Raw genomic sequence first — 26,767 nt, 5'->3', positions numbered from 1 at the left:
AAAAATAGTATTATTTGTGTTATAAATATTATTATTTTTATTATAATTCAAAATATTGATATAAAAAATATTATTATGTGTTGTAATCATTCTTGAAATTCTTAAAATAATTATTTATGCTATAAATATTTTTATTTTTATTATAATTCTAAGTATTAATATAAAAAATATTTATAATTTGTGTTGTTATTGTTATTATTGTTATTATTATTATTATTATTATTATTTAAAGTATTAATATAAAAAAATATTATTATTTGTGCTATAAATATTATTATTTTTATTATAATTCTCTTGGGGACTACAGTCACAGAATCAATTGGTCTTAAGTCCTACATCAGGACCCAATGTTGTTAGGTCCGGTATCAAGACCCAATAATCTTGGGTCTTGTGTTAGAACTTATTTTTCTTAGGTCTTTGCTAGGACTCAAGTCTTTTTGGTCGTGACACTGGAGCCACTTATCTTGGTTCATGTGTTAGAACCCATTTCACTTGGGTCCTCACCAAGACTAAAGTCTCTGTAGTCTTAGGACTAAAGCCAATTATTCTGGGTCCTGCATCAAAACTCATTTTATTTGGGATTGTCATTGGATCCAAAGCTATTTTAAATCCTACCAAGGCAAGACCTAAAATAGTTTTGGGTCCGGCTGCACAACAGGGCTCAATAAGTTTAAGGACTTAAAAGCACTTGATCCGGACTCAATTCTCTTGGGTCCTGCATTCGGATCCAAAAACAAATATGTCATGTCTCAAGACCCAATTATCTTGAGTCATGTGTTAGGATTCATTTTGATTGTGTCCTACCTCCATATCCAATTTTTTGAGATTTTATGTCATGACTCAATTCTTTTGGATTCAACATCAAAACTTAATAGTGATTGATCATGCATCAGGACCCAAAGTTCATGGATCCTACCTGTGGACCTAACTTTCTTATATGCTACGTCAGTATCCAAGGTTTTTTGGTCTTAAGTTTTCAAATATTATTATTTGTGTTATAATAATTATTATTTTTATTATAATTATAATTATTAATAAAAAATTATTATTAATTGTATTATAAATATTATTATTTTTATTATAATTAATATTATTTATAAAATAATTAATAAATTTTAAAAAAAGTATTATCAATATTGAAAAACAACTTTAGATTTGATTTGAAGGGTAAAATTAGAAATTATTATTGTTATTATTATTATTATTATCATTAATAATTTTTTTAAATACTATTATTACTATTGAAGAAAAACCAATTTTTTTTAAAGATTAAAAAATATAAAAATTTAGACAGTTAAATTAAATAGACTTGAAGCTTTTAGATTTGGCATTGTAGTTATACTAATACTTTTACTCTTATATTGTTTTAATATTTTTTATGAAAATAAAAAAAACTTATCCGCAATATAGCCGGTGTCATTTAACTAATATAATTTATCACTTTTGTATTGTCTTATTTTTAAAACATTTTTCATAGTGTATTGATTTATAAAAAAAATTACTATGTTAGAAATCCCAAAACAACTATTGGATGTTGTTATTATCACTCATCATCTCTCTCTTCATTTCCTCAAAATAAATATCTATTCTTTAAATGAGAAAGGATAGGGTGGCGAGAAGGTTAGATATTATTGATTGAGGTTGATAAAATATTCATGAATCCTTTGGCCGCATTTTGCCAGTTGTATGCTATAAAAGTTTTTTTCTAACAATATTGTGTCATCGACCACCACCATGAAAAAAGAATTAATTTTGGTTGCCACGTCATAATTAGGGCCCACGATAAATGGTTGACCCACCACAATTGATCATTTTCTCTTCCTTTTGTTCGCTTTATATGTATGGACGAGAGAATTGAGAGAATTGAGAGGGGGGCCTTGCCATTCTTTCCCTCGCTATCCCGAGGAGTGGTCATGTGTACAATAGTTGGCTACGTCACTCCTGCCTCCGTGGATGTCATATGCTCGCTATAACGACGATGTCGTCTAATGTTTTTATATTAAAATGATTTTTAAAAAATAATAATAATTAAAAAAAAAAGAATTTAAGAAAGCACGGTTAACTGAACTCCCAAACACAACTTTATGGCATGTTTGGAGATTTTCGGAGGTGCGAGAGCAGGAAAAAAATGGCTAAAGTAAGACCAAAATCATGAAAAAACAAGACAAAGTTGCATACTTCATGAAGAAGAAAGGGTATTATTTTGTCCATGTACCAAAATGATGTTTTAGTGCCTTGACCCTTTTTTATGTTTAAAAACACGTCCCTTAATTTCTTTGTTTTTTTGAATTTGGTCCTTGGATCTTTAATTATTTTTTTAGCCACTTTCAACCTTTTTATCTTTATTTATTTTAATTTTTTCCTTATTACATTAAAATGGTTCCTTAATTTCTCTGTATTTTCCAATTTAATCCTTACCTTTCCAATTTTCTATTATTTAGCAAATTTCAAACCTTTTTAGTAATATTTCTTCACAATTTCATCCTTGATTGCCTTTTTTGCTTGTCCTTGCATTTTGCTACCTTCTCTAGTTCAGTCCTTGGGCTTCTAATTTTTAATTAGTTACCCAATTTCAAATATTTTCTTAGTTTTTCTCCATGATTTTATCCTTAATTTGCATTTTCTTGTTTTTCTTTCATGATTTTTTATTTTTTTCACTTTTTGACTGAATTTTTTTTCACTTTTCTTTATTGAAATATTTATTTTTAAAAAATATTTAAGCGGTGTAAAAATTTAGATTATGACTTTTTTTTCATGCCCCGCCAAGGATTTCAGAGAAGAGAGGAGCAGGCATGCCCATCGTTGAAGCCATATCTCTCGAGAGAAGGTGTCTCTAAAAAGTTTGTACTTTATATGGTGAAAATCTAAAAATGCGGAACATATAGCAGTGTTGCTTGTACTCGTTTCAGAGAAAAGGCGCAAATTAAGAACCAATCTTGGCTAGGCTTGGGTCATCGTACCCTATCAGCGTAAATGGTAAGGTATAAAGATAGAAGTAAGTGCAGAGGTAGAAATTCTAGTTTAGGAGAATTAGAGAGAACAATTTAGGAGGGGAAAAATTTAAAATTTTGTGTTTTTAAGGCTAAAAGTTCAATTTATTGAAGAAGAGGGGATGAAAAATAATTTTCCTCGCAGTCCCGCCAAACCCCCCTAACTGCACCCCTGGATACAAGATAGGCAGACCGTGGTAGGGGAAATTGAACTATAGGAAAGAATCAACCCCAAAGCTTTCTTCTTTTCTTCTAGTTAACGTCTCCTTGATCTTGCAACTCAAGCATTCCTCAATATAGGAGCAAGGCTGATAAAAGGCATCTCAGTCTCAGCTATTCTATCCCTCGTCTTCCTCCTCTGTTTAAAAACTCCTACATGACCACCCCGATTGTTTGGCTGGCCTCTATTCATTCCTTTCTGTGGCCTAAAATTGATTGAATATTTAATGAAATATTTTAAGTTATGCTTACCAATTAGTTTCTTGTTCCTATCTGCTTTGCAATGTTAACTAATCATGTGTTGAACAAACATGTAGTATCCTTCTTCTTTTTTGCCTGAATTATGATCCTCATAGTCCATCTAACTTCCTCCCCTATCTTGAATGATGGAAAGTATTGTCCAGTAGAATTGGGTACTTGAATTTTGGATCTTTGCTGGGGAATTATTTATTTGTTGCAAATTATTTTTTTTAAAGTAGTTTTCATGAAAAATAAATTCCTGAAAAATAAATTATTCGATTACATATTGAGGAGAAAACAACAAAGTATGCTAAACAAGCTAACAAGGGGCGGAAAATGGTTAGGTTTGAACCTGGTGATCTTGTTTGGATTCATCTTAGTAAGGGCAGATTTCCAAGCAAACGCAAGTCCAAGTTGATGCCAAGAGCTGATGGTCCATTTCGGATTATAGAGAAGGTGAATGATAATGCGTATAAGGTAGATCTTCCTGGTGATTACAATGTATCAGCTACTTTTAATGTGAAAGACTTGACTCCATACTTGGATGATGACGACGATTATGATTTGAGGACAAATCATTATCAACCCGGGGCTGATGATGTGCATCATGGGAATGATAATCCATCTCGTAAAGGTAAATCAAATATGCAAGAGGATTCAGATGGTCCAATGACAAGAGCGAGAGCGAAACAACTACAAAGGACCTTGACGAGTCAGATTGGAATGATTGAAGCTGCGTCGGAGTTAAAATTTGGCAATCAGTTTCAAATTGGTTCAAGGGTGCTTATTTGCCTACAATTGGAGCTTAAAGATGGGAAGAGCCCTTAATGGTTCTTTTGATGCTGGACTACTTGAATTTGGGTTGATAATGCAAATAAGTTAAGAAATTGATGCTGTTTACGTCAGAACAGTAGATAAATTTGAACCCGAATTTGAAGTCATCCATTGCATGTGAAAACAAGACTAATCTAGGTGGATTTCAAGTTCAGAACGTGATCTTTCCAGATTGTCCAACCATGATTGCATTGGACTTTTGTGCAAGAAGTTATAGCCATTTTAAATTCGGTCTGTTTATGTTTCAATTAAAGTCAGAAAATGTGTGCTAGTGTAATTTGTCTGGTTACTTTGTCAAAGTCCAAGTTTTGGGCTTGATTTCTGTCATGTTGAATTTTCCTAAGTGTGGAGGGATGTTCCATTATAAATATGGCATCAGAATATGTAATAAACAACTTTTGGCCAATATTTGAACTTAATTCCGAGAATTAAGAGTTATTCTTCCAAATTGATTTGTGAAGAACCCTACCTGACTTATCACTCTTCAATCACAAAGAGTGTGGCGTCAAAATCCTAGATTGATCTTTGTGGCGTCCAGATCGACTTATCAAAGTATCACTCTAGTTTATCCTCCATTTTTATTTACCTTAAAAATACTATAATCTAGCCTAAACACCAGAAGAAAGACAATACAACCAGACCCATCCTTCATCCATTTTCGTCAGATTCATTGTTGCCGATTTTTGAATCATTCACGGCACAAAATTCACCTTATTATCTTGACCTTTTGAAGTCATAATAGTATTTTCTAGAGTGAAGTCTATCAACAAATATATATTTTTCCAAAATTACTAATTCTATATATATATATAGTTGCCATTTTTTGGATTTTGACCATACGAGCGAGCCCTATTCCTCTCATTACAAATGAGAAGTCTGTGTGTTTTGAGAAAAAGAAAAAGTTTGGAAATTCATTAGCTAATTGCCAAAATAATCCACTTATCTATTTTACTTGTATACTATAAATATCTAATAGTTACAACTAAGCATCGTGAAACTTTCTAGTAAAGTTCAACCAAGTGAGAAAATAGTTTGCTAGATAACTTACAATTTTATTTTTTATTTTTATAAAAAAACTAAATCTTATCAACATGAAAACCATGCCTTTAGAGTCCAATAATTATATAAATTACAAAGAAAAATAAATCATGTGGTAGTTTTACATGATAATATGGACTATTTCACATCTTAGTATGGATTTTAATAGTTTTTATTTATTTATTTTTATTCTTATAGTGTTTTGTGAGTTAATGGTGACTTTTTCAATATTTTTTAGAATCTAAATTTTTTATGCACTTCAAAACTTGATTATAAGCTAATTTAAATAAATATAATTTGGATTTGTTGCATAGGGACACAATTAAAAAAGAAAGTACGAGATTGACAACTAGTAAAAATTGTGTGGTCAATATCAAATTCTCAAGAAAAATAAATATATTTTGATAAGAAAATTCAATCTAAGCTTAAATGAAAAAAAATTATCATTACTTAATTTTTGTATAATATAAAAAAAAAACTATCAATTTATTTCTTCTTTACCGCATGAAAAACATTAAATAAGAGAAAAAAATTTTGAAAAGAAAAAAATAAAATTAAAAATATCTTAAAAAAAAAAAGACTATCTAGTTAGACTCATAACCACTTCTAATCCTTGGTTCTAGCTACAGAGCCACACCCTTTTCCTTATGTGTGGCCGTAGAGCCAGACCCTATCATCTTGGACTTTGCAGTGCAACCATAACCTACATATTTGTTTTAAAATAATAATAATAAAATATAAAATAATATTAATTTAAAGTAAATAAAAAAATAAAATATTTTTAAAACATTTTGGAAAAGAAAAAATAAATATGTTTTAATACAAAAATTCAACCAAGGCAAAAATAAATATGCTTTAATACGAAAATTCAACCCAATCTCAAATTAAAAAAATTATCATCACTCAATTTTTATACAATATAAAAACATTCATCAATTTATTTTCTTTTCAGCGCATGAAAAAAAATCAATAAGGAAAAAAAATATAAAAAGATAAAAAATAAAATTAAAAATATCTGGTGGCCCAACAAACCGAATAATGTTGGGTTATATTGAGATAAAAATAAATATGCTTTAATACAAAAATTCAACCCAATCTCAAATTAAAAAAAATTATCATCACTCAATTTTTATACAATATAAAAAAATTCATCAATTTATTTTCTTTTCAGCGTATGAAAAAAAATCAAAAAGAAAAAAAATATAAAAAGATAAAAAATAAAATTAAAAATATCTAGTGGCCCAGCAAAACCGAATAATGTTGGGTTATATTGAGATAATATTTTTTATTTTTTAAAATTTATTTTTTTATATCATCATATCAAATAATACAAAAATATTAAAAAAATATTAATTTAAAGTAAAGAAAAAAATAAAAAAAAATTAATTTTTTTTAAAAGAATTTGTGATACACAAAAACAAATATGCTTTAATCAGGGAATTCAACTCAACCTGAAATGAAAAACAATTATCATCACCCAATTTTTATACAATAAAAAAAAAATCACATCAATTTATTTTTTCTTTACACTATGAAAGAAAAAATTCAATAAGAAAAAAGAAAAAAATAAAAAGAGAAAAATAAAATTAAAAATATCTTACAAAAAATAAATTAAAATGAAAGAAATTAGTTGTCAGTGTATTAAATGTTACATTGCTACGTGCTATTCATGGTGCTACTATAAAAAACACTTTATTTAAAGATAATAATGGTTCAAATATATTCCGTGCTTTTAACCCAACACAAATATTTTTATATTTTAAAAAAATTATTATTAACTTACTATGGAGCGCGAGTGAATATGCTAGTTAGTATATTATTACATAATGAGTGTTTGTTAATTTGTTTTAATATATTGAGATAATATTTTTTATTTTTTAATATTAATTTTTTATATCATCATATCCAAATAATATGCAAACATTAAAAAATATTAATTTCAATTAAAAATTAAAAAAAATATATTTTATTTTAAATATTTTTACATTGCAAAAATAAACATGTTTTAATAAAAAAATTGAAGCAAACCTCAAATGAAAAAAAATATCATCACCCTATTTTTATGCAACATAAAAAATTTCTATCAACTTATTTCCTCTTTGCTATATATAAAAAAATAAAACAAAAAATTTAAAGAGTTAATAAAATAAAATTAAAAATATATGATGGTTCAATTATAATTAATAACATTAAGTTTGATTGATTGACAAATCTAAAATTAATAATCTAACTTAAAATTTATTAGTTTTACAACTACTTTTAGAGAGACTAAACATCTTCTAGAAGCAATTTGATATGACTTTCAAGGTATACCTAATAATCTAATAGGATTGAGTTTGACTATTAAAATAAATCAAATAACTTTTAATATAAAAAATAAATAAAAAAACAACACCTCAACATTATTTTTTAACTAAAAAACAAAAAAAATAATGCTTTTATACCATTATAATATTATTTATAATACAAATACTATATTTATCGTATAATCCATGGTGAAAAAATCATGTCAATAATATATACATATATTTTTTTCAAGTCCTTTTAAAATATATAATAATATTTCAAGTTTCAAACTAAAATCTCATATATATATATATATATAAAGCTTCCTTCCTCTCTCTTCAAGTGTCTGTGCACAGCCTCCCAAAACTTTCTCCTTAGTTCTCATCCATACGTTATCCTCAACTATGAACCAGTAGCATATACTAGGCCTCTTCGTTTCATTAGATTTCTCAGTTTTAAAGAATTACTTGTCTTCCCAAGCTCCAAAAAATCAATTCGCCATGAGTGCTGGAGCACATGTCTTGGTCTTTCCTTTTCCAGCTCAAGGCCACCTGATCCCTCTCCTAGACCTAGCCCATCATCTAGTTATCCGTGGCATAACCATTACCATCTTGGTGACCCCAAAAAACCTACCTATCTTGAACCCTCTCCTCTCCAAAAATTCAACAATCAATACCCTAGTCCTTCCTTTCCCTAATTACCCCTCAATCCCTTTTGGCATCGAAAATCTCAAGGACTTGCCTCCAAATATTCGTCTAACATCCATGATACATGCCCTTGGTGAACTCTACCAGCCTTTGCTCAGTTGGTTTAGATCCCACCCATCTCCACCTGTAGAAATAATCTCTGATATTTTCTTAGGGTGGACCCACCGCCTAGCTTGTCAGCTCGGCGTTCGCCGTTTCGTGTTCTCTCCCTCAGGAGCCATGGCATTAGCCACAATGTATTCACTTTGGCAAGAAATGCCCAGCGCCCCAAAAGACCAAAACGAATTGTTTTCGTTTTCCAAGATTCCACGTTGTCCAAAATACCCATGGTGGCAGATCTCGACGATTTATCGTAGCTACATGGAGGGAGATCCAGTTTCGGAATTCACCAAAGAAGGGATGCAAGCTAACATCGCGAGCTGGGGACTCATCGTTAACTCGTTCACTTTGCTAGAAGGGATTTATTTCGAGCATTTAAGAAAGCAATTGGGCCATGATCGTGTGTGGGCTGTTGGACCGATACTCCCTAAAAAAACGATAGATATGACCCCACCTGAGAGAGGTGGGACCAGTACTGTTTCGATGCATGATTTAAAGACGTGGCTTGACACGTGTGAAGATCATAAGGTTGTTTATGTCTGCTATGGGAGTCAAGTTCTTCTGACGAAAGATCAAATGGAGGCGGTAGCATCCGGATTGGAGAAGAGTGGAGTCCATTTTATATGGTGTGTGAAGCAGCCCAGTAAAGAACACGTGGGAGAAGGATATAGCATGATCCCATCAGGGTTTGAAGATCGTGTGGCTGGAAGGGGGCTTATCATAAGAGGATGGGCCCCGCAAGTTTGGATACTAAGTCACCGGGCTGTGGGGGCTTTCTTGACTCATTGTGGGTGGAACTCGATCCTTGAAGGGATAGTTGCGGGTGTGCCAATGTTAGCATGTCCCATGGGGGCTGACCAATTTGTGGGTGCTACTTTATTGGCTGAAGAGTTGAAGGTGGCTAAAAGGGTATGTGATGGCGCAAATGTAGTGTCTAAATCGGCTAATTTGGCACGAACGCTGATGGAATCAGTGAGTGATCAGAGCCGAGTTGAAAAGGAGAGAGCTAAAGAGCTACGTATGGCAGTACTTGATGCTATTAAAGAGGATGGGAGTTCGGACAAGAACTTGACTGCATTTGTGAAGCATGTAGTTGGGTTGGGGTCGGAGATTGACAAGGGATAAAACAGAGATAGGAACTTAAGTGTGTTTTTGTACACCCCTTTTATTTTATTGTGGTAAATAAAATTCGAAGCAATATTGATAATTTCCATGCATGATCTATACGGCTGATATATGTCCACATGTGTGAAGGTATTTTTTTTCCCTCATTTTTTTTTTCAAATTTAGCTGGAAAGATTGCATCCTAACAGAAATTCTAGTTTCGTGACTTAATATATACAGGTCAAGGTTTGACATCAACGCGACTAGAAAATAAAATGGTAGTGGTAATTACTTTAATACACACCAACACATAAATAGATTATAATTATGATCAAACATGAGGTTAGAATTTGTCAATTAGAAAATAAAAATAAAAAATAAAATATATCTTGATAAAAAAATTTACAAAGAAAAAGAAACAAAAGGTAAAGTAATAATGTCATGTTTGAGATGATGACGAGTAAGATAATAATTAATCTCAATATGCTTAGTTCACTCATGAAAAACCGGGTTGTAAACAATTTAGAACTCTGATTGTCATAATATATAAGAGTAGGATTAGAAAATGAAACTTCTGTATCAGCAAGTAATTAACGTAACTAAACAATCTCTTTGGTAGTAGATGCCATGACACGATATTCTGCTTCGGTGGATTATTAAGAAATAATAAATTGTTTCTTACTCTTTTAGGAAATAAAAGAATCACCTAAACTGATACAAAAACCGGTAACAAACTTGTAATTTGTGGGTTCACTACCATGATTAGCATCAGAACATGCACGCAACTCAAAGGAAGAGATAAATGAAAGTAAAAGACTCTAAAAAACTATGCCCCAAAGATATCGCAAAACATGAAGAACAACTATCAAGTGAACAGTAGTAGGAGAAGCAACAAACTGACTAACAACATGAACAACATATACAATATCTGAACGAGTAATGGTGAGATATACTAAGCTCTCAACAATAGTACGGTATAAAGTAGGATCTATCAAAATTAAATCATCAAAAAAAGAGTAACTTGTGTTAACCTCAATAAGAGTATCTATAGTCTTGTTATCAGTAAGTCTAGCCCGCTCAAGAATATTTGCAATATATTTTGACTGAGAAAGAAGGTAATCTTTAGGTGAGTATGTTACCTTAATACCTAGAAAATATAAAAGATAACTCTGTCTTCAAAACTGAAATATCATCAATGTTATCACTAGTAACAATCATGTCATCGACATATAAAGATAAAATAATACGACCTGCATTAATGCACTTAATAAAAAAAGCAGAATCATGATTATTAGAAACAAAGCCAAGAGACGAGATCATAATAGAGAATTTCTCAAATTAACCATGAGGTGCTTGTTTGAGACCATATAATACTTTCTTAAGCTTACAAACATATCTAGAGTTATGTGAAATACCATGATGGGGTGCCATATAAACTTTTTCTTGAAGATCTCCATTCAAGAAGATATTTTTAACATGATTGATTAATACTTAAAAGTGCATTTTTATCAAGGTTTTATATCATCATTTTGCACTTGAAGTATCAATAACTCCTTAACTAAAGCATGTTTTATAATAACATATCTAATAATATAAGATACCTTTAATTTGTGGTAAATGTTCATTTTAAATGCAGGCCTATCACATAAATGAAAGGATTGATTGATGAATTTAAGAACTGAAATTGAAAGGACAAAGAGATGGCCAAACTTAAAAAAGAGGCCGGTGCAGTCTAAACCAGAATACTATTCGGTAATTAGGTCATATCTGGAGTTGTAGATCTCAGATTTAGGTCTACTTTATATGGATGGAAAGGTAAGACATAGGCCTACAACTTTCATAGGATCCCAAGACTTAAAAAGGCTATTTTTAAATTCAAATTGTAGCAATAACAAAGAAGTCCAAATATGTCCTCCAGCCCGAGCACTATTCAGTATTTGACTCATATCTGGAGTTCTAGAAGTCCAAATGACCTCAATTTTTTACACAAGAAAGTTGAGATAATTTCTTACAACTTTCATTCAAGTAGTTCTAATTTTGACGTTATTCATGATGTTTTGGGCAGACAAGAGCAGATAAGGATTGTCACCAAGTCAAGAATTGGTCACCCACTCGTCAATTAGTCATCAAATTAATAGTTTTGAATTTTGGCCTATAAAAGGAGGCATTTCCCATACATTTAGGCATCTTGGTTTCCAGATCAAGATCATGCTCTTGCTTTCTCTCTTTGTATTTTTTGTAATGTTTATGCTTTGTTTTCATTAATATCAAGTTTATACCTTTCATTTCCTTTCATTTAATTAGTTAACTTTTATCTTATTTATGTTCTTATTTTGTTTATTTATTTATGTTTCTTTCATTATGTTTAGTTAAGTTTATTATGTCAAGGTGAAAAGGTTACACTAATGGTGTAAGAATAAGTATAGTGTAAACTTAATATGGACTTTAATGTTTGATACTAACATGTTTTGTATTTGTTATCTTGTTCATTCTTTAATACTTTGCTTGTTAAATGACTAATATAGATTTATGTTGTATAACACTTGGTATATCAAATGCTTGACACTTTCATAGCCCATACTGTATGGTATAACCGACACCTGAGCTATGAAAGAAACTTGATTTGTTGTTAACATAAGTTATAATCATGAATGCTTGACGAGATTTATAAATATTAGCATTAATTGAATAAGATAACTAATGTAATCATGTTAACAATTTGTAATTTGATTGGAACCTCTTTTGTGTATGGTTTCCAATTGAATAATAAAAGTTTATACTATACTTGTTTGACATACCATTAGTGGATCCTCTAACCTTGACATTTGTTATTATCATTGTTTAATCCTTGCGTTAATTTTTCATCTCAAAGTTCTCATTAACTTGTTTTTCTTCTTCTACTATTACTACTACTACTACTACTACTATTATTACTACTACTTGACACGACTAAAAGATTGATGTCCTCTCCCAAGTGCAGGAGTGTCGAAGTAATAAATAACCCGGTAAGACCAAGGTCGAATGATATAGAGGTTAATTCTACAAATTATAGACAACAATTATAAACAACAACAATAGTAACAATAACAACAACAATAATAAAAGTAATAACAACAATAATAATAATAGTAGTAGTAGTAATAATAATAATAATAATAATAATAAAGAAAAAGAAGGAGAAGAAGAAGAAGATGATGAGAACTTTGAGATGAAATATTAATGTAAGGATTAAACAATGATAATAACAAATGTCAAGGTTAGAGGTTCCACTAATGGTATGTCAAACAAGTATAATATAAACTCTTATTATTCAATTAGAAACCACACATAAAGGAGGTTCTAATCTGATTATAGATTGTTAAGATGATTACATTAGTCATTTTATTTGATTAATACTAATACTTGTAAATCTCGTCAAGCATTCATGATTATAACTTATGTTAACAACAAATCAAGTTCCTTTCATAGCTCAGGTGTCAGTTATACCATACAATATGGGCTATGAAAGTGCCAAGCATTTGTTATACCAGGTGTTATACAACATAAATCAAGATTAGTCATTTAATAAGCAAAGTATTAAAGAGTGAACAAGATAACAAATACAAAACATGTTAGTATCAAACATTAAAGTCCATATTAAGATTACATTATACTTATTCTTACACCATTAGTGTAACCTTTTCACCTTGACATAATAAACTTAGCTAAATATAATGAAAGAAAGAAAAATAAATAAATAAAATAAAAACATAAATAAGATAAGAGTTAACTAAGTAAAGGAAAGGAAATGAAAGGCATAAACTTGATATTAATGAAAGCAAAACATAAACATTACAAAAAATAAAAAGAGAGAAAGCAAGAGCATGATTTTGATTTGGAAACCAAGATGTCTAAATGCATTGCAAATGCCTCCTTTTATAGGCTAAAATTAGAAACTATTGATTTGATGACTAATTGATGAGTGGGTGACCAACTCTTGACTTGGTGACAATCCTTATCTTCTCTTGTCTGCCCAAAACATCATTGATAACATCTTCTCTTGTCTGCCCAAAACGTCATTGATAACATCAAAATTGGAGCCACTTAAAAACATGAAAGTTGTAGGAAATTGTCTCATCTTTCTTGTGTAAACAATTCAGGTCATTTTGACTTCTAGAACTCCAGATATAGGCCAAACACTAAACAATGCTCGACCTGGAAGACATATTCATACTTCTTTGTTGTTGCTACAATTTGGACTTGAAAATGACCTTTTTAGATCTTGGGTTCCATATAAAAGTTTTAGGTGATTAGTACTTAAAAGTGTATTTTTATCAAGGTTTTATATAATCATTTTGCACTTGAAGTATCAATAACTCTTTAACTAAAACATATTTTATAATAATATAAGATACCTTTAATTTGTGGTAAATGTTCATTTTAAATACAGACCTATCACATAAATGAAAGGATTGATTGATGAATTTAAGAACTAAAATTGAAAGGACAAAGAGATGACCGAACTTAGAAAAGAGATGTCGGTGGTGCAATCCAAACCGGAACACTATTTGGCAATTGGGTCATATTTGGAGCTGTAGATCTCAGATTTTGGTCTACTTTATATGGATGGAAAGGTAAGACATAGGCCTACAACTTTCATATAGAGCCTAAGATCTAAAAAGACTATTTTCAAGTCCAAATTGTAGCAACAACAAAGAAGTCTGAATCTATCTTCCAACCCAAGCACTGTTCAGTTTTTGGCCCATATATGGAGTTCTAGAAGTCCAAATGAGCTGAATTCTTTACACAAGAAAGCTGAGATAATTTTCCACAACTTTCATGTTTTCAAGTGGCTCTAATTTTGACATTATCAATGATGTTTTGGGCAGACAAGAAAAGATAAGGATTGTCACCGAGTCAAGAGTTGGTCACCCACTCATCAATTAGTCATCAAATTAATAGTTCCCAATTTTGGCCTATAAAAGGAGGCATTTGCCATGCATTTAGGCATATTGGTTTCTAGATCAAGATCATGCTCTTGCTTTCTCTCTTTGTATTTTTTTGTAATGTTTATGCTTTGCTTTCATTAATATCAAGTTTATGCCTTTCATTTCCTTTCATTTACTTAGTTAACTTTTATCTTATTTATGTTCTTATTTTGTTTATTTATTTTTCTTTCTTTCATTATGTATAGCTAAGTTTATTATGTCAAGGTGAAAAGGTTACACTAACGGTGTAAGAATAAGTATAGTGTAAACTTAATATGGACTTTAATGTTTGATACTAACATGTTTTGTATTTGTTATCTTGTTCACTCTTTAATACTTTGCTTGTTAAATGACTAATCTTGATTTATGTTGTATAGCACTTGGTACAACAAATGCTTGGCACTTTCACAGCCCATAATGTATGGTATAACCGACACCTGAGCTATGAAAGGAACTTGATTTGATGTTAACATAAGTTATAATCATGAATGCTTGACGAGATTTACAAGTATTAGCATTAATTGAATAAGATGACTAATGTAATCATGTTAACAATCTATAATCTAATTGGAACCTCCTTTGTGTTGTGTTTCCAATTGAATAATAAGAGTTTATACTATACTTGTTTGGCATACCATTAGTGGATCCTGTAACCTTGACATTTGTTATTATCATTGTTTAATCATTACATTAATATTTCTTCTCAAATTTCTCATCATCTTCTTCTTCTTCTCCTTCTTTTCTTTATTATTATTATTGTTATTATTATTACTACTACTATTATTATTATTGTTGTTATTACTATTATTATTGTTGTTGTTCTTGTTGTTGTTATTATTATTATTGTTGTTATTACTATTATTATTGTTGTTGTTATTGTTACTATTGTTGTTGTTTATAATTGTTGTCTATAATTTGTTTATAAAACCTTGATAAAAATACACTTTTAAGTATCAATCATTCACTTTTTAATACTTTGCTTGTTAAATGACTAATCTTGATTTATGTTGTATAACACTTGGTACAACAAATGCTTGACACTTTCATAGCCCATACTGTATGGTATAACCGACACCTGAGCTATGAAAGGAACTTGATTTGCTGTTAACATAAGTTATAATCATGAATGGTGGATGAGATTTACAAGTATTAGCATTAATCGAATAAGATGACTAATGTAATTATGTTAACAATCTATAATCTGATTGGAGTCTCCTTTGTGTGTGGTTTCCAATTGAATAATAAGAGTCTATACTATACTTGTTTGACATACCATTAGTGGAACCTCTAACCTTGACATTTGTTATTATCATTGTTTAATCCTTACATTAATATTCCATCTCAAAGTTCTTATCATCTTCTTCTTCTCCTCCTTCTTTTTCTTTATTATTATTATTATTATTATTCTTGTTGTTGTTGTTGTATTATTGCTATTTATAATTTGTACAATTAACCTCCTTGTGGTTCGACCTCGGTCTTGCCAGGTTATTTATTACTTCGACACTCCTGCACTTGAGAGAAGATATTAATCTTTTTGTCGTGTCAACCTTGCTTTGTGGAATTTACAAATTGTTTTTCTATTTTAGCGCTTTGATTACTAGGGACTAGTAATAAGCTGGTTGGGGGATGTGATTAGTACTTAAAAGTGTATTTTTATCAAGGTTTTATATCATCATTTTGCACTTGAAGTATCAATAACTCCTTAACCAAAGCATGTTTTATAATAAAATAAGATACCTTTAATTTGTGGTAAATGTTCATTTTAAATGCAGGCCTATCACATAAATGAAAGGATTGATTGATGAATTTAAGAACTGAAATTGAAAGAACAAAGAGATGACCAAACTTGGAAAAGAGATGTCAGCGTAATCCAAACTGGAACACTTTTCGGTAATTGGGTCATATTTGGAGCTGTAGATCTCAGATGTTGGTCTACTTTATATGGATGGAAAGGTAAGACATAGGCCTACAACTTTCATATAGAGCCCAAATCTAAAAAGACCATTTTCAAGTCCAAATTGTAGCAACAACAAAGAAGTCTGAATCTGTCTTCCAGCCCGAACACTGTTTAGTGTTTGACCCATATCTGGAGTTCTAGAAGTCCAAATGAGCTGAATGTTTTACACAAGAAAGCTGAGACAATTTCCTACAACTTTTATATTTCGAGTGGGTTTAATGTTGACATTAGCAATGATGTTTTGGGAAGACAAGAGAAGAGAAAGATTGTCACCAAGTTAAGAGTTGGTCACCCACTCATCAATTAGTCATCAAATCAATAGTTCTCAATTTTATCCTATAAAAGGAGGCATTTGCCATGCATTTAGGTATTTTGGTTTCCAGATCAAGATCATGTTATTGCTTTCTCACTTTATATTTTTTGTAATGTTTATGCCTTGCTTTCATTAATATCAAGTTTATGCCTTTCATTTCCTTTCATTTACTTCGTTAAACTCTTATCTTATTTATGTTCTTATTTTGTTTATTTATTTATTTTTCTTTCATTATGTTTAGCTAAGTTTATTATGTCAAGGTGAAAAGGTTACACTAATGGTGTAAGAATAAGTATTGTGTAAACTTAATATGGACTTTAATGTTTGACACTAACATGTTTTGTATTTGTTATCTTGTTCACTTTTTAATACTTTGCTAGTTAAATGATTAATTTTGATTTATGTTGTATAACACTTGGTACAACAAATGCTTGGCACTTTTATAACTTATACTGTATGGTATAACCAACACCTGAGCTATGAAATGAACTTGATTTGTTGTTAACATAAGTTATAATCATGAATGCTTGACGAGATTTATAAGTATTAGTATTAATCGAATAAGATGACTAATGTAATCATGTTAACAATCTATAATCTGATTGGAACCTCCTTTGTGTGTGGTTTCCAATTGAATAATAAGAGTTTATACTATACTTGTTTAACATACCATTAGTGGATCTTGTAACCTTGACATTTGTTATTATCATTGTTTAATCCTTACATTAATATTTCATCTCAAAGTTTTCATTTTCTTCTTCTTCTCCTTCTTTTTCTTTATTATTATTATTATTATTATTATTATTATTATTGTTGTTGTTGTTGTTGTTGTTATTATTATTATTGTTATAACTATTATTATTGTTGTTGTTGTTGTTGTTGTTATTATTGGTATGGTATTATTGTTATTTATAATTTGTACAATTAACCTCTTTGTGGTTCGACCCCGGTTTTGCGGGGTTATTTATTACTTCGACACTCCTGCACTTAGGAGAAGACATCAATCTTTTAGTCGTGTCAGTAGGCCTATGTCTTACCTTTCCATACATATGAAGTAGACCTAAATCTGAGATCTACAACTCTAGATATGACCCAATTACTGAACAATATTCCAGTTTGGAGTGCATAAGCATCTCTTTTCTAAGTTTGGTCATCTCTTTGTCCTTTCAATTTCAGTTCTTAAATTCATCAATCAATCCTTTCATTTATGTGATAGACTTGTATTTAAAATGAACATTTACCATAAATTAAAGGTATCTTATATTATTAGATATATTATTATAAAACATGCTTTAGTTAAGGAGTTATTGATACTTCAAGTGCAAAATGATGACATAAAACCTTGTTAAAAAATATACTTTTAAGTACTAATCACACCCCCCAACCAGTTTATTACTAGTCTCTAGTAATCAAAGCATTAAAATAGAATAATAATTTAAAAATTCCACAAAGCAAGATATTTATCATTCAACCTCTATTAATCTATCCAGATAAACAAACTTGCATTAAATTTATATATCTGCTCAATACCTCTTAACAAGATATTAATAAACTTTTCTTTTGTCCTCAATATATCAACATATAATTATAAGGCTTTTCTTGGAAGAAAACAAAATTTTTGTTCTAATGCTTAAGGTTAATTTCCTTGGGTTGGGATTATTATTATTTTTTCTTCTTGTTTTTTTTTAATATATATACATATAACTTAAAACACCATGCATTTTTAACCCATGTTACGAGCTTTTGGCTAATGACTCCTAGACTAGTTGGTCTTAGGGTATTAGGTGTTAAAGCACCTCTTCAGGCTTAATTGTTTAGGTTAGGTAGGCTACGAAACCAAATTTATTTATATTTTTATTATCATCATTTATTTTTTTGGCTTTTTTTTGTTTTTATTTCAAATTATATACTATCCCTTTCCCTTAGTTGTTACCTTTAACAAAAGAACATAAATAATATAATAATCCAATATGCAACCCACAATCATATGTTAAAGTGTGTGTGTAAATTAAAGTTTAAGAATAGATGTTAAATGAGTATATGAGCAGAATTAAGTGATAACAATGCGAGAGTTTATAAACCTGAATATTTAAAGAAGTATTATGATAGACCTTATTAAGAATGATTACTAAGATGCGTCTCAAGAGTCATAAAAAGATCTCTTTTACTCTGCCATCATAGTAACAATAATTTTGCACATGTTTTATGAAATAGAAAACACATTTAGTGTTTTTTTTTAGCTACTACCCTCTCCCCCCAACCAAAACGAGACATTGTCCTCAATGTTCTAAGGTAGAAAGATAGAGTATAGAAGATATCATCTGAAATAACAAACACTAACAAACCTGAAACACAATGAAACAAATATAAGAAACAACAAAACACAATAATAAAACCAAAAGACACAAAGATTCACAAATGAAGGCTCAAATCTAATTTAAGATTTTTACGGCTTTCCTTAGATGACCAATTTATGTGACTTATGGAGGGATCAATCACAGGAATGAAAGATTGTAGTTGGTCAATCAATTGTTCATCAGTAGCAGCAGAGATTATGATTTGTGGTGCAGAAGATGTTAGAAATTCCTGTTTCACAGCATGATTAAGAAAAGACAACAACTTATTATAATAACCATTAACATTTAACACACATATGGGTTTATGGTGAATGTGCAGTTGGGGCCAAGAGGAAATATGAAAGATCTCTTCCAATGTGCCTAGACCACCTGGTAAGGCAATGAAGGCATCGACATGGTTAAACATTGCATTCATTCGAGTTGTCATTGTGGAGACCTGAAGTTCCTCTCCAATTGTTTTTCCAATGATGTTCCCTTGTCCTAAAGCTTCGAGGACGACCCTCAAAGCTTGACTACCTCCTAAAAACGCAGCTATTAACACACCTCCGATTAACCTAAGACTACCTCCCCCATACACTAAATGAACCTTTCTGTCAGCTAGCACCTGACCAAGATGATTTGCTGATTCTAAAAACTCCTTTTCTTTCCCAGGACTAGATCCACAAAAAACACAAATACTTTTTATTTGATGACTTGAGGAACTTGCCATTTCTACACACTTCTGACAAAAGATTCACATGAACATTTTTGGTGCGTTTTTCATTCGTGATTTCTTTCACAGAATAAATCATTTGCAAATCTTCAGATTCATCCAACTCATTTTTACTTAAATTAGATTCAAGTTGATCATAAACTAATTCTTCAATATGATCTACTTCTTGTAAATCATTATCATCTTTAGGTTGCTTACAAATGTTGAAAATATTCATCTCCAATGTCATGTTTCCAAATGATAGCTTCACCAGTCCATTCCTACAATTAATCAATGCATTAAAAGTTGCAAGAAACTGACGTCCTAAAATAACAAGAAATGAATTACATGCTTCAACAGGTTGTGTGTCCAAGACAACAAAATCCATAAGATAAATGAATTTATCAACTTGTACTAACATATCTTCGACTATTCCTCCAGGCACTTTTACAGATCTATCAGCAAGTAAAAGAGTTATAGAAGTTGATTTTAACTCACCTAGATTGAGACTTTACAAAACTGAATGTGGAAGTAAATTCACACTAGCTCTAAGATCAAGTAAGGCTCTTTTAATTTAATGCTCTCCAATAAAGCAAGAAATTATAGGACAACCAAGGTCTTTATATTTCAAAACATAATTGTTCTGAAGAATGACACTTACTTGTTCGGCTAAAAAGGCTTTCTTTTTCACATTCAGTTTCCTCTTCACAATGTAGAGATCTTTCAAAAATTTAGCATAAGAAGGAACCTTTTAATAGCATCCAGCAAATGTATATTGATCCTTACCTATTTGAAAGTTTCAAAGATTTTAGAGTTGTGATTGATTTTTCTTTGTTTGATTATGACATGAGGAAATGGAAGTGCTAGTGGGGAATCAGTCTTTTCTTAGCAAATTTTAGATTCAACCCCTTCCTTACCCTCAATGATTGACTCATCATCTTTCTCATAAGTTTTAAGAGTGGGTTTTTCAATAACCTTACCACTGCGAAGAGTAGTGACTAATTTAACATGATCCATGTGATGACTTCTGGAACTACTTGCATTTGCATTGTATTGCCCCTTGGGATTTTATTGTGGTTGAGATGAAAACTTACCTTTCTCTTAGAAACTGAGAGCAGATGTTAATTTTGCAAGAGTATGTTTAAAATCTGTCATGTTTTGAGCAAGCTGAGTATTGATTGTCTCTTGCTTTTCAATGAATGCATGCAATGTTTCCTTAAGATTTCTTCTAGAAGGTGGAGCATAAGGAGGTGCATATGCGTGAGAATTTTTGAAATTGTGGTGTGCTTGAAATGGTAGTTGTGAAGTTTGTATATTGTTATTATCACTCTTCCAACTGAAATTTGGGTGATTTCTCCAACGAGGGTTGTATGTTTGTGAGTATGGCTTGTGATTGGCCCTTTGAAAACTATTTAAAGCATGAGCTTGTTCACGGAGACATTCCTTAAAAGAAGGCAAGGTTGGACAGTTACTGGTTGAGTGTTCATTTGTTTCACATATTTGACACATAATGTTTTCAACAGATTTTAATTGACCACTCTTTTTCAATTCTAGTGCCTCAACTTTTCTAGCTAAAGATGCAAACTTGGCTTGAAGGTCATGATCTTTCCTAAGGTTGTACATACCTCCACTAGATGTATGAGGTTGAGTTTTACTCGGTACCTCATAAGTACCCGCGGTGTCCTAATTTTGAGCATTTTCAGCTAACAAGTCTAAGTACTCCATTGCTTCATCAGGGTCTTTATCTTTAAAAGTTCCATTGCACATCAATTCAACCATTTGCCTATCTCTAAGTGTTGCATTTCATCCCAAGCACGAATGGATCCTTGTTTCAAATTTTGTAGCCATGTTTTAGCTTTATCTTTTAATGAAAAAGGAAAAAGCTTTAATTTGATGATGTTCATGCTACAATTTGAATCATTATAGGTGTTACAGACCTCAAATTCACTTAAATGCAAGTATGGATTTTCCAATTCTAAGCCATGAAAAAAAGGTAAAAGTTGAATAATGCCTGACTTAAAATTAAAATGAGATACACCAGGAGGAAAAACTATGCATGATGGTGCACTTGTTCTTATTGGATTCATGTGGTCTCTAAGTGTTCTAACACGGTTATTCTCATTATGAAGTGATTGATTATCTTCTTCGACCATATTTTTTGAAAATGATGAGGATACCCTATAAAGTCTACCACTTGATGTACATGACTACACTTTCATGCACGTGTAGGAATACAATAAAAGAAAGAAGAAAACAAGAGAAGAAAAAACAAGAGAAAAGAAACAAAGTTATATATAAGAAAAGTGAAAAGAGAAAATAAAATAAATACTATAATTTGTACAAGAACTTACCTCCCCGGCAATGGTGCCAAAAACTTGACACAATCGAAAGATTGATGTCTTCTCCCAAGTGCAGGATTGTCGAAGTAATAAATAACCCGACAAGACTGGGGTCGAACCACAGGGAGGTTAATTGTACAAATTATGACAATAATTATAAACAACAACCATAGTAACAACAACAACAATAACAATAATTATAATAGTAGTAGTAGTAGTATTAATATTAGTATTAGTAGTGATTAGTACTTAAAAGTATGTATTTTATCAAGGTTTTATGTCATCATTTTGCATTTGAAGTATCAATAACTCCTTAACTAAAGCATGTGTTATAATAATATATCTAATAATATAAGATACCTTTAATTTGTGATAAATGTTCATTTTAAATACAGGCCTATCACATAAATGAAAGGATTGATTGATGAATTTAAGAACTGAAATTGAAAGGACAAGAACTTAAATTGCAAGGATAAATAGATGACCAAACCTAGAAAAGAGATGTCGGTGCAATCCAAATCAAAATACTGTTCGGTAATTGGGTCATATCTGGAGCTGTAGATCTCAGATTTAGGTCTACTTCATATGGATGGAAAGGTAAGACATAGGCCTACAACTTTCATATGGAGCCCAAGACTTAAAAAGGCCATTTTCAAGTCCAAATTATAGCAACAACAAAAAAGTATGAATCTGTCTTCCAGCCTGAGCATTGTTCAGTGTTTGGCCCATATTTGGAGTTCTGGAAGTCTAAATGACCCGAATGTTTTATACAAGAATGTTGGGATAGGTATCGAGAGTTGCTTAGTACTTGCCCTCATCATGGGTTTGAAACATGGAGATTGGTTTCACATTTTTATGAAGGGTTAACACCTAAAGATAGGCAAATGGTTGAATTGATGTGTAATGGAACTTTTAAAGATAAAAACCCTGATCAAGCAATGGAGTACTTAGACTTGTTAGCTGAAAATGCTCAAAATTGGGACACTGCGGGTACTTATGAGGCACCGAGTAAAACTCAACCTCATACATCTAATGGAGGTATGCACAACCTTAGGGAAGATCATGACCTTCAAGCCAAGTTTGCATCTTTAGCTAGAAAAGTTGAGGTACTAGAATTGAAAAAGAGTAGTCAATTAAAATCTGTTAAAAACATTATGTGTCAAATATGTGAAACAAATGAACACTCAACCAGTAACTGTCCAACCGTGCCTTCGTTTAAGGAATGTCTCCGTGAACAAGCTCATGCTTTAAATAGTTTTCAAAGGGCTAACCACAATCCATACTCGCAAACATACAACCCTAGTTGGAGAAATCAACCAAATTTCAGTTGGAAGAGTGATAATAACAATATACAAACTTCACAACCACCATTTCAAGTACACCACAATTTCCAAAATTCTCATGGATATGTACCTCCTTATGCTCCACCTCCTAAAAGAAATCTTGAGGAAACATTGCATGCATTCATTGAAAAGCAAGAGACAATCAATAATCAACTTGCTCAAAATATGACAGATTTTAAAGATACTCTTGTAAAATTGACATTTGCTCTCAGTTTTTAAGAGAAAGGTAAGTTTCCATCTCAACCACAATAAAATCCTAAGGGGCAATACAATGCAAATGCAAGTAGTTCCAGAAGCCAACACATGGATCAAGGTAAATTAGTCAATACTCTTCGCAATGGTAAGGTTATTGAAAAACCCACTCTTAAAACTTATGAGAAAGATGATGAGTCAATCACTGAGGGTAAGGAAGGGGTTGAATCTGAAATTTGCTAAGAAAATACTGATTCCCCACTAGCACTTCCATTTTCTCATGTCATGACCAAACAAAGGAAAGTCAATCGCAACTGTAAAATCTTTGAAACTTTCAAACAAGTAAGGATCAATATACATTTACTGGATGCTATTAAACATGTTCCTTCTTATGCTAAAATTTTGAAAGATCTATGCATTGTGAAGAGGAAACTGAATGTGAAAAAGAAAGTCTTTTTAGCCGAACAAGTAAGTGCCATTCTTCAAAATAATAATGCTTTGAAATATAAAGATTCTGGTTGTTCTACAATTTCTTGCTTTATTGGAGAGCATAAAATTAAAAGAGCCGTACTTGATTTTGGAGCTAATGTGAATTTACTTCCACATTCAGTTTTGTAAAGTCTCAATCTAGGTGAGTTAAAACTAACTTCTATAACTCTTTTACTTGCTGATAGATCTATAAAGGTGCTTAGAGGAATAATTGAAGATGTGTTAGTACAAGTCGATAAATTCATTTTTCCTATGGATTTTATTGTCTTGGACACACAACCTGTTGAAGCAAGTAATTCATTTTCTGTTATTTTAGGATGTCCATTTCTTATAACTTCTAATGTATTGATTAATTATAGGAATATATAGATGAAGCTATCTTTTGGAAACATGACATTGGAGATGAATATTTTTAACATTTACAAACAACCTGGAGATGATAATGATTCACATGAAGTAGATCTTATTGATGAATTAGTTTATGATCAATTTGAATCTATCGTGAGTAAAATAGAGTTTGATGAATTTGAAGATGTGCAAATGATTAATTCTCAGGAAGAAATCACATATGAAAAAGGCACCGAAAATGTTGATGCAGATCTAATATCAAAAGTGACTACAAAATCGACATCTGACATCACACCAATCGATGATTACTTTCCTAATGAATCCTTACTTTCTCTTAGTCCAATGCCTTGGTATGATAAAAATATCAATTTTCTTGCTTTAGGAGATTTGCCAACTGATTGGAGTACCCAAGATAAAAAAAAAAATTAAACAAAGTGAAGAACTTTTATTGGGATGACCCTAACTTATTCAAATATTATCCTAATCAAATATTTCAAAGATGCATTCCTGACAATGAGGTAAGTAGTGTCATTCAACTTTGTCATTTTGAAGCATGTGGGAGTTATTTCTCATAAAAAAAGACAGCTGCAAAAATCTTTCATAATGGATTTTATTGGCCCACCATGTTCAAGGACATGCATGCATTCTGCAAAACTTGTGAAAATTGTTGAAAAGTTGATACTGGTCAAAAAGTTTTCTTTTATAATTCTTAACTCCATCTATTCCCTAAAGAGATAAGATCAAGATAAGTTTTCTCATAAGATCATTGATTGATGAATTTAAGAACTGAAATTGAAACGACAAAGAGATGGCCAAACTTAGAAAAGAGTTGTCGGTGCAATCCAAACTGGAACACTTTTCGGTAATTAGGTCATATCTAGAGCATTAGATCTCAAATTTAGCTCTACTTTATATGGATGGAAAGGTAAGACAAAGGCGTACAACTTTCATAGGGAGCCCAAGACTTAAAAAGGCCATTTTCAAGTCCAAATTATAACAACATCAAAGAAGTCCGAATCTATCTTCCAACCCGAGCACTGTTCAGTGTTTAGCCCATATCTGGAGTTCTAGAAGTCCAAATGACCTGAAGGTTTTACACAAGAAAGCTAAGACAATTTCCTACAACCTCTGTATTTCAAGTGGCTCCAATTTTAACGTTATCAATGATGTTTTGGGCAGACAAGAGAAGATAAGGATTGTCACCAAGTCAAGAGTTGGTCACCCACTCATCAATTAGTCATCAAATCAATAGTTTCCAAATTTGGCCTATTAAAAAAGGCATTTGCCATGCATTTAGGCATCTTGGTTTCCAAATCAAGATCATGCTCTTGCTTTCTCTCTTTGTATTTTTTGTAATGTTTATGCTTTGCTTTCATTAATATCAAGTTTATGCCTTTCGTTTCCTTTCATTTACTTAGTTAACTTTTATCTTATTTATATTCTTATTTTGTGTATTTATTTTTCTTTCTTTCATTACGTCTAGCTAAGTTTATAACTTCCAGGTGAAAAGGTTACACTAATGGTGTAAAAATAAATATAGTGTAAACTTATTATGGACTTTATGTTTGCTACTAACATGTTTTGTATTTGTTATCTTGTTCACTGACACGACTAAAAGATTGATGTGTTCTCCTAAGTACAGGAGTGTCGAAGTAATGAATAACCTGACAAGACCGGGGTCGAACCACATGGAGGTTAATTGTATAAATTATAAATGACAATTATAAACAACAACAATAGTAATCACAACAACAACAATACTAATAGAAAAAGTAGTAGTAGTAGTAGTAGTAAAGAAAGAGATAGAAAAGAAGAAAAAGAAGATGAGAACTTTGAGATGGAATATCAATGTAAGGATTAAACAATGATAATAACAAATGTCAAGGTTAGAGGTTCCACTAATGGTATGTCACACAAGTATAGTATAAACTCTTATTATTCAATTGGAAACCACACACAAAGGAGGTTCCAATCAGATTACAAATTGTTAACATGATTACATTAGTCATCTTATTCGATTAATGCTAATACTTATAAATCTCGTCGAGCATTCATGATTATAACTTATGTTAACAACAAATCAAGTTCCTTTCATAGCTCAAAACGTCAAAATTGATAACGTCAAAATTAGAGCCACTTGAAAACATGAAAGTTATAGGAAATCATCTCAGCTTTCTTATGTAAAACAGTTAGATCACTTCGACTTCTAGAACTCAAGATATGGCCCAAATACTGAATAGTGTTTGGGCTGGAA

At 31.0% G+C, this 26,767-nt stretch overlaps 1 protein-coding gene and 1 long non-coding RNA gene across 2 annotated transcripts; one reads left to right on the top strand and one right to left on the bottom strand.

Annotated features, from left to right (window-relative positions):
* Positions 1 to 7,931: 7,931 nt before the first annotated feature.
* On the top strand, positions 7,932 to 9,633 carry UGT89B1 (UDP-glucosyl transferase 89B1). Its single transcript, XM_011014490.1, has one exon. It carries the CDS (start codon positions 8,108 to 8,110, stop codon positions 9,536 to 9,538), a length of 1,431 nt encoding a protein of 476 aa, XP_011012792.1. The 5' UTR covers positions 7,932 to 8,107; the 3' UTR covers positions 9,539 to 9,633.
* A 42-nt stretch (positions 9,634 to 9,675) lies between these two features.
* LOC105116970 (uncharacterized) lies at positions 9,676 to 9,835 on the bottom strand. The gene is made up of 2 exons (XR_840648.1): positions 9,782 to 9,835; positions 9,676 to 9,743 (listed from the first exon to the last, which is right to left on the bottom strand). It is a non-coding gene; the product is annotated as an uncharacterized LOC105116970 (long non-coding RNA).
* Between the last annotated feature and the right edge of the window lie 16,932 nt (positions 9,836 to 26,767).

Source organism: Populus euphratica, unplaced genomic scaffold (assembly GCF_000495115.2).
Source record: "Populus euphratica unplaced genomic scaffold, PopEup_1.0 scaffold1129.1, whole genome shotgun sequence".
NCBI classification, from domain to species: Eukaryota; Viridiplantae; Streptophyta; class Magnoliopsida; order Malpighiales; family Salicaceae; genus Populus; species Populus euphratica.
This window is presented reverse-complemented; position numbering and strand designations above follow the sequence as displayed.

What these genes read in the sequence shown, in the direction of transcription:
- UGT89B1 (XM_011014490.1), top strand. Translation starts at nt 8,108, where the DNA reads ATGAGTGCTGGAGCACATGTCTTGGTCTTTCCTTTTCCAGCTCAAGGC.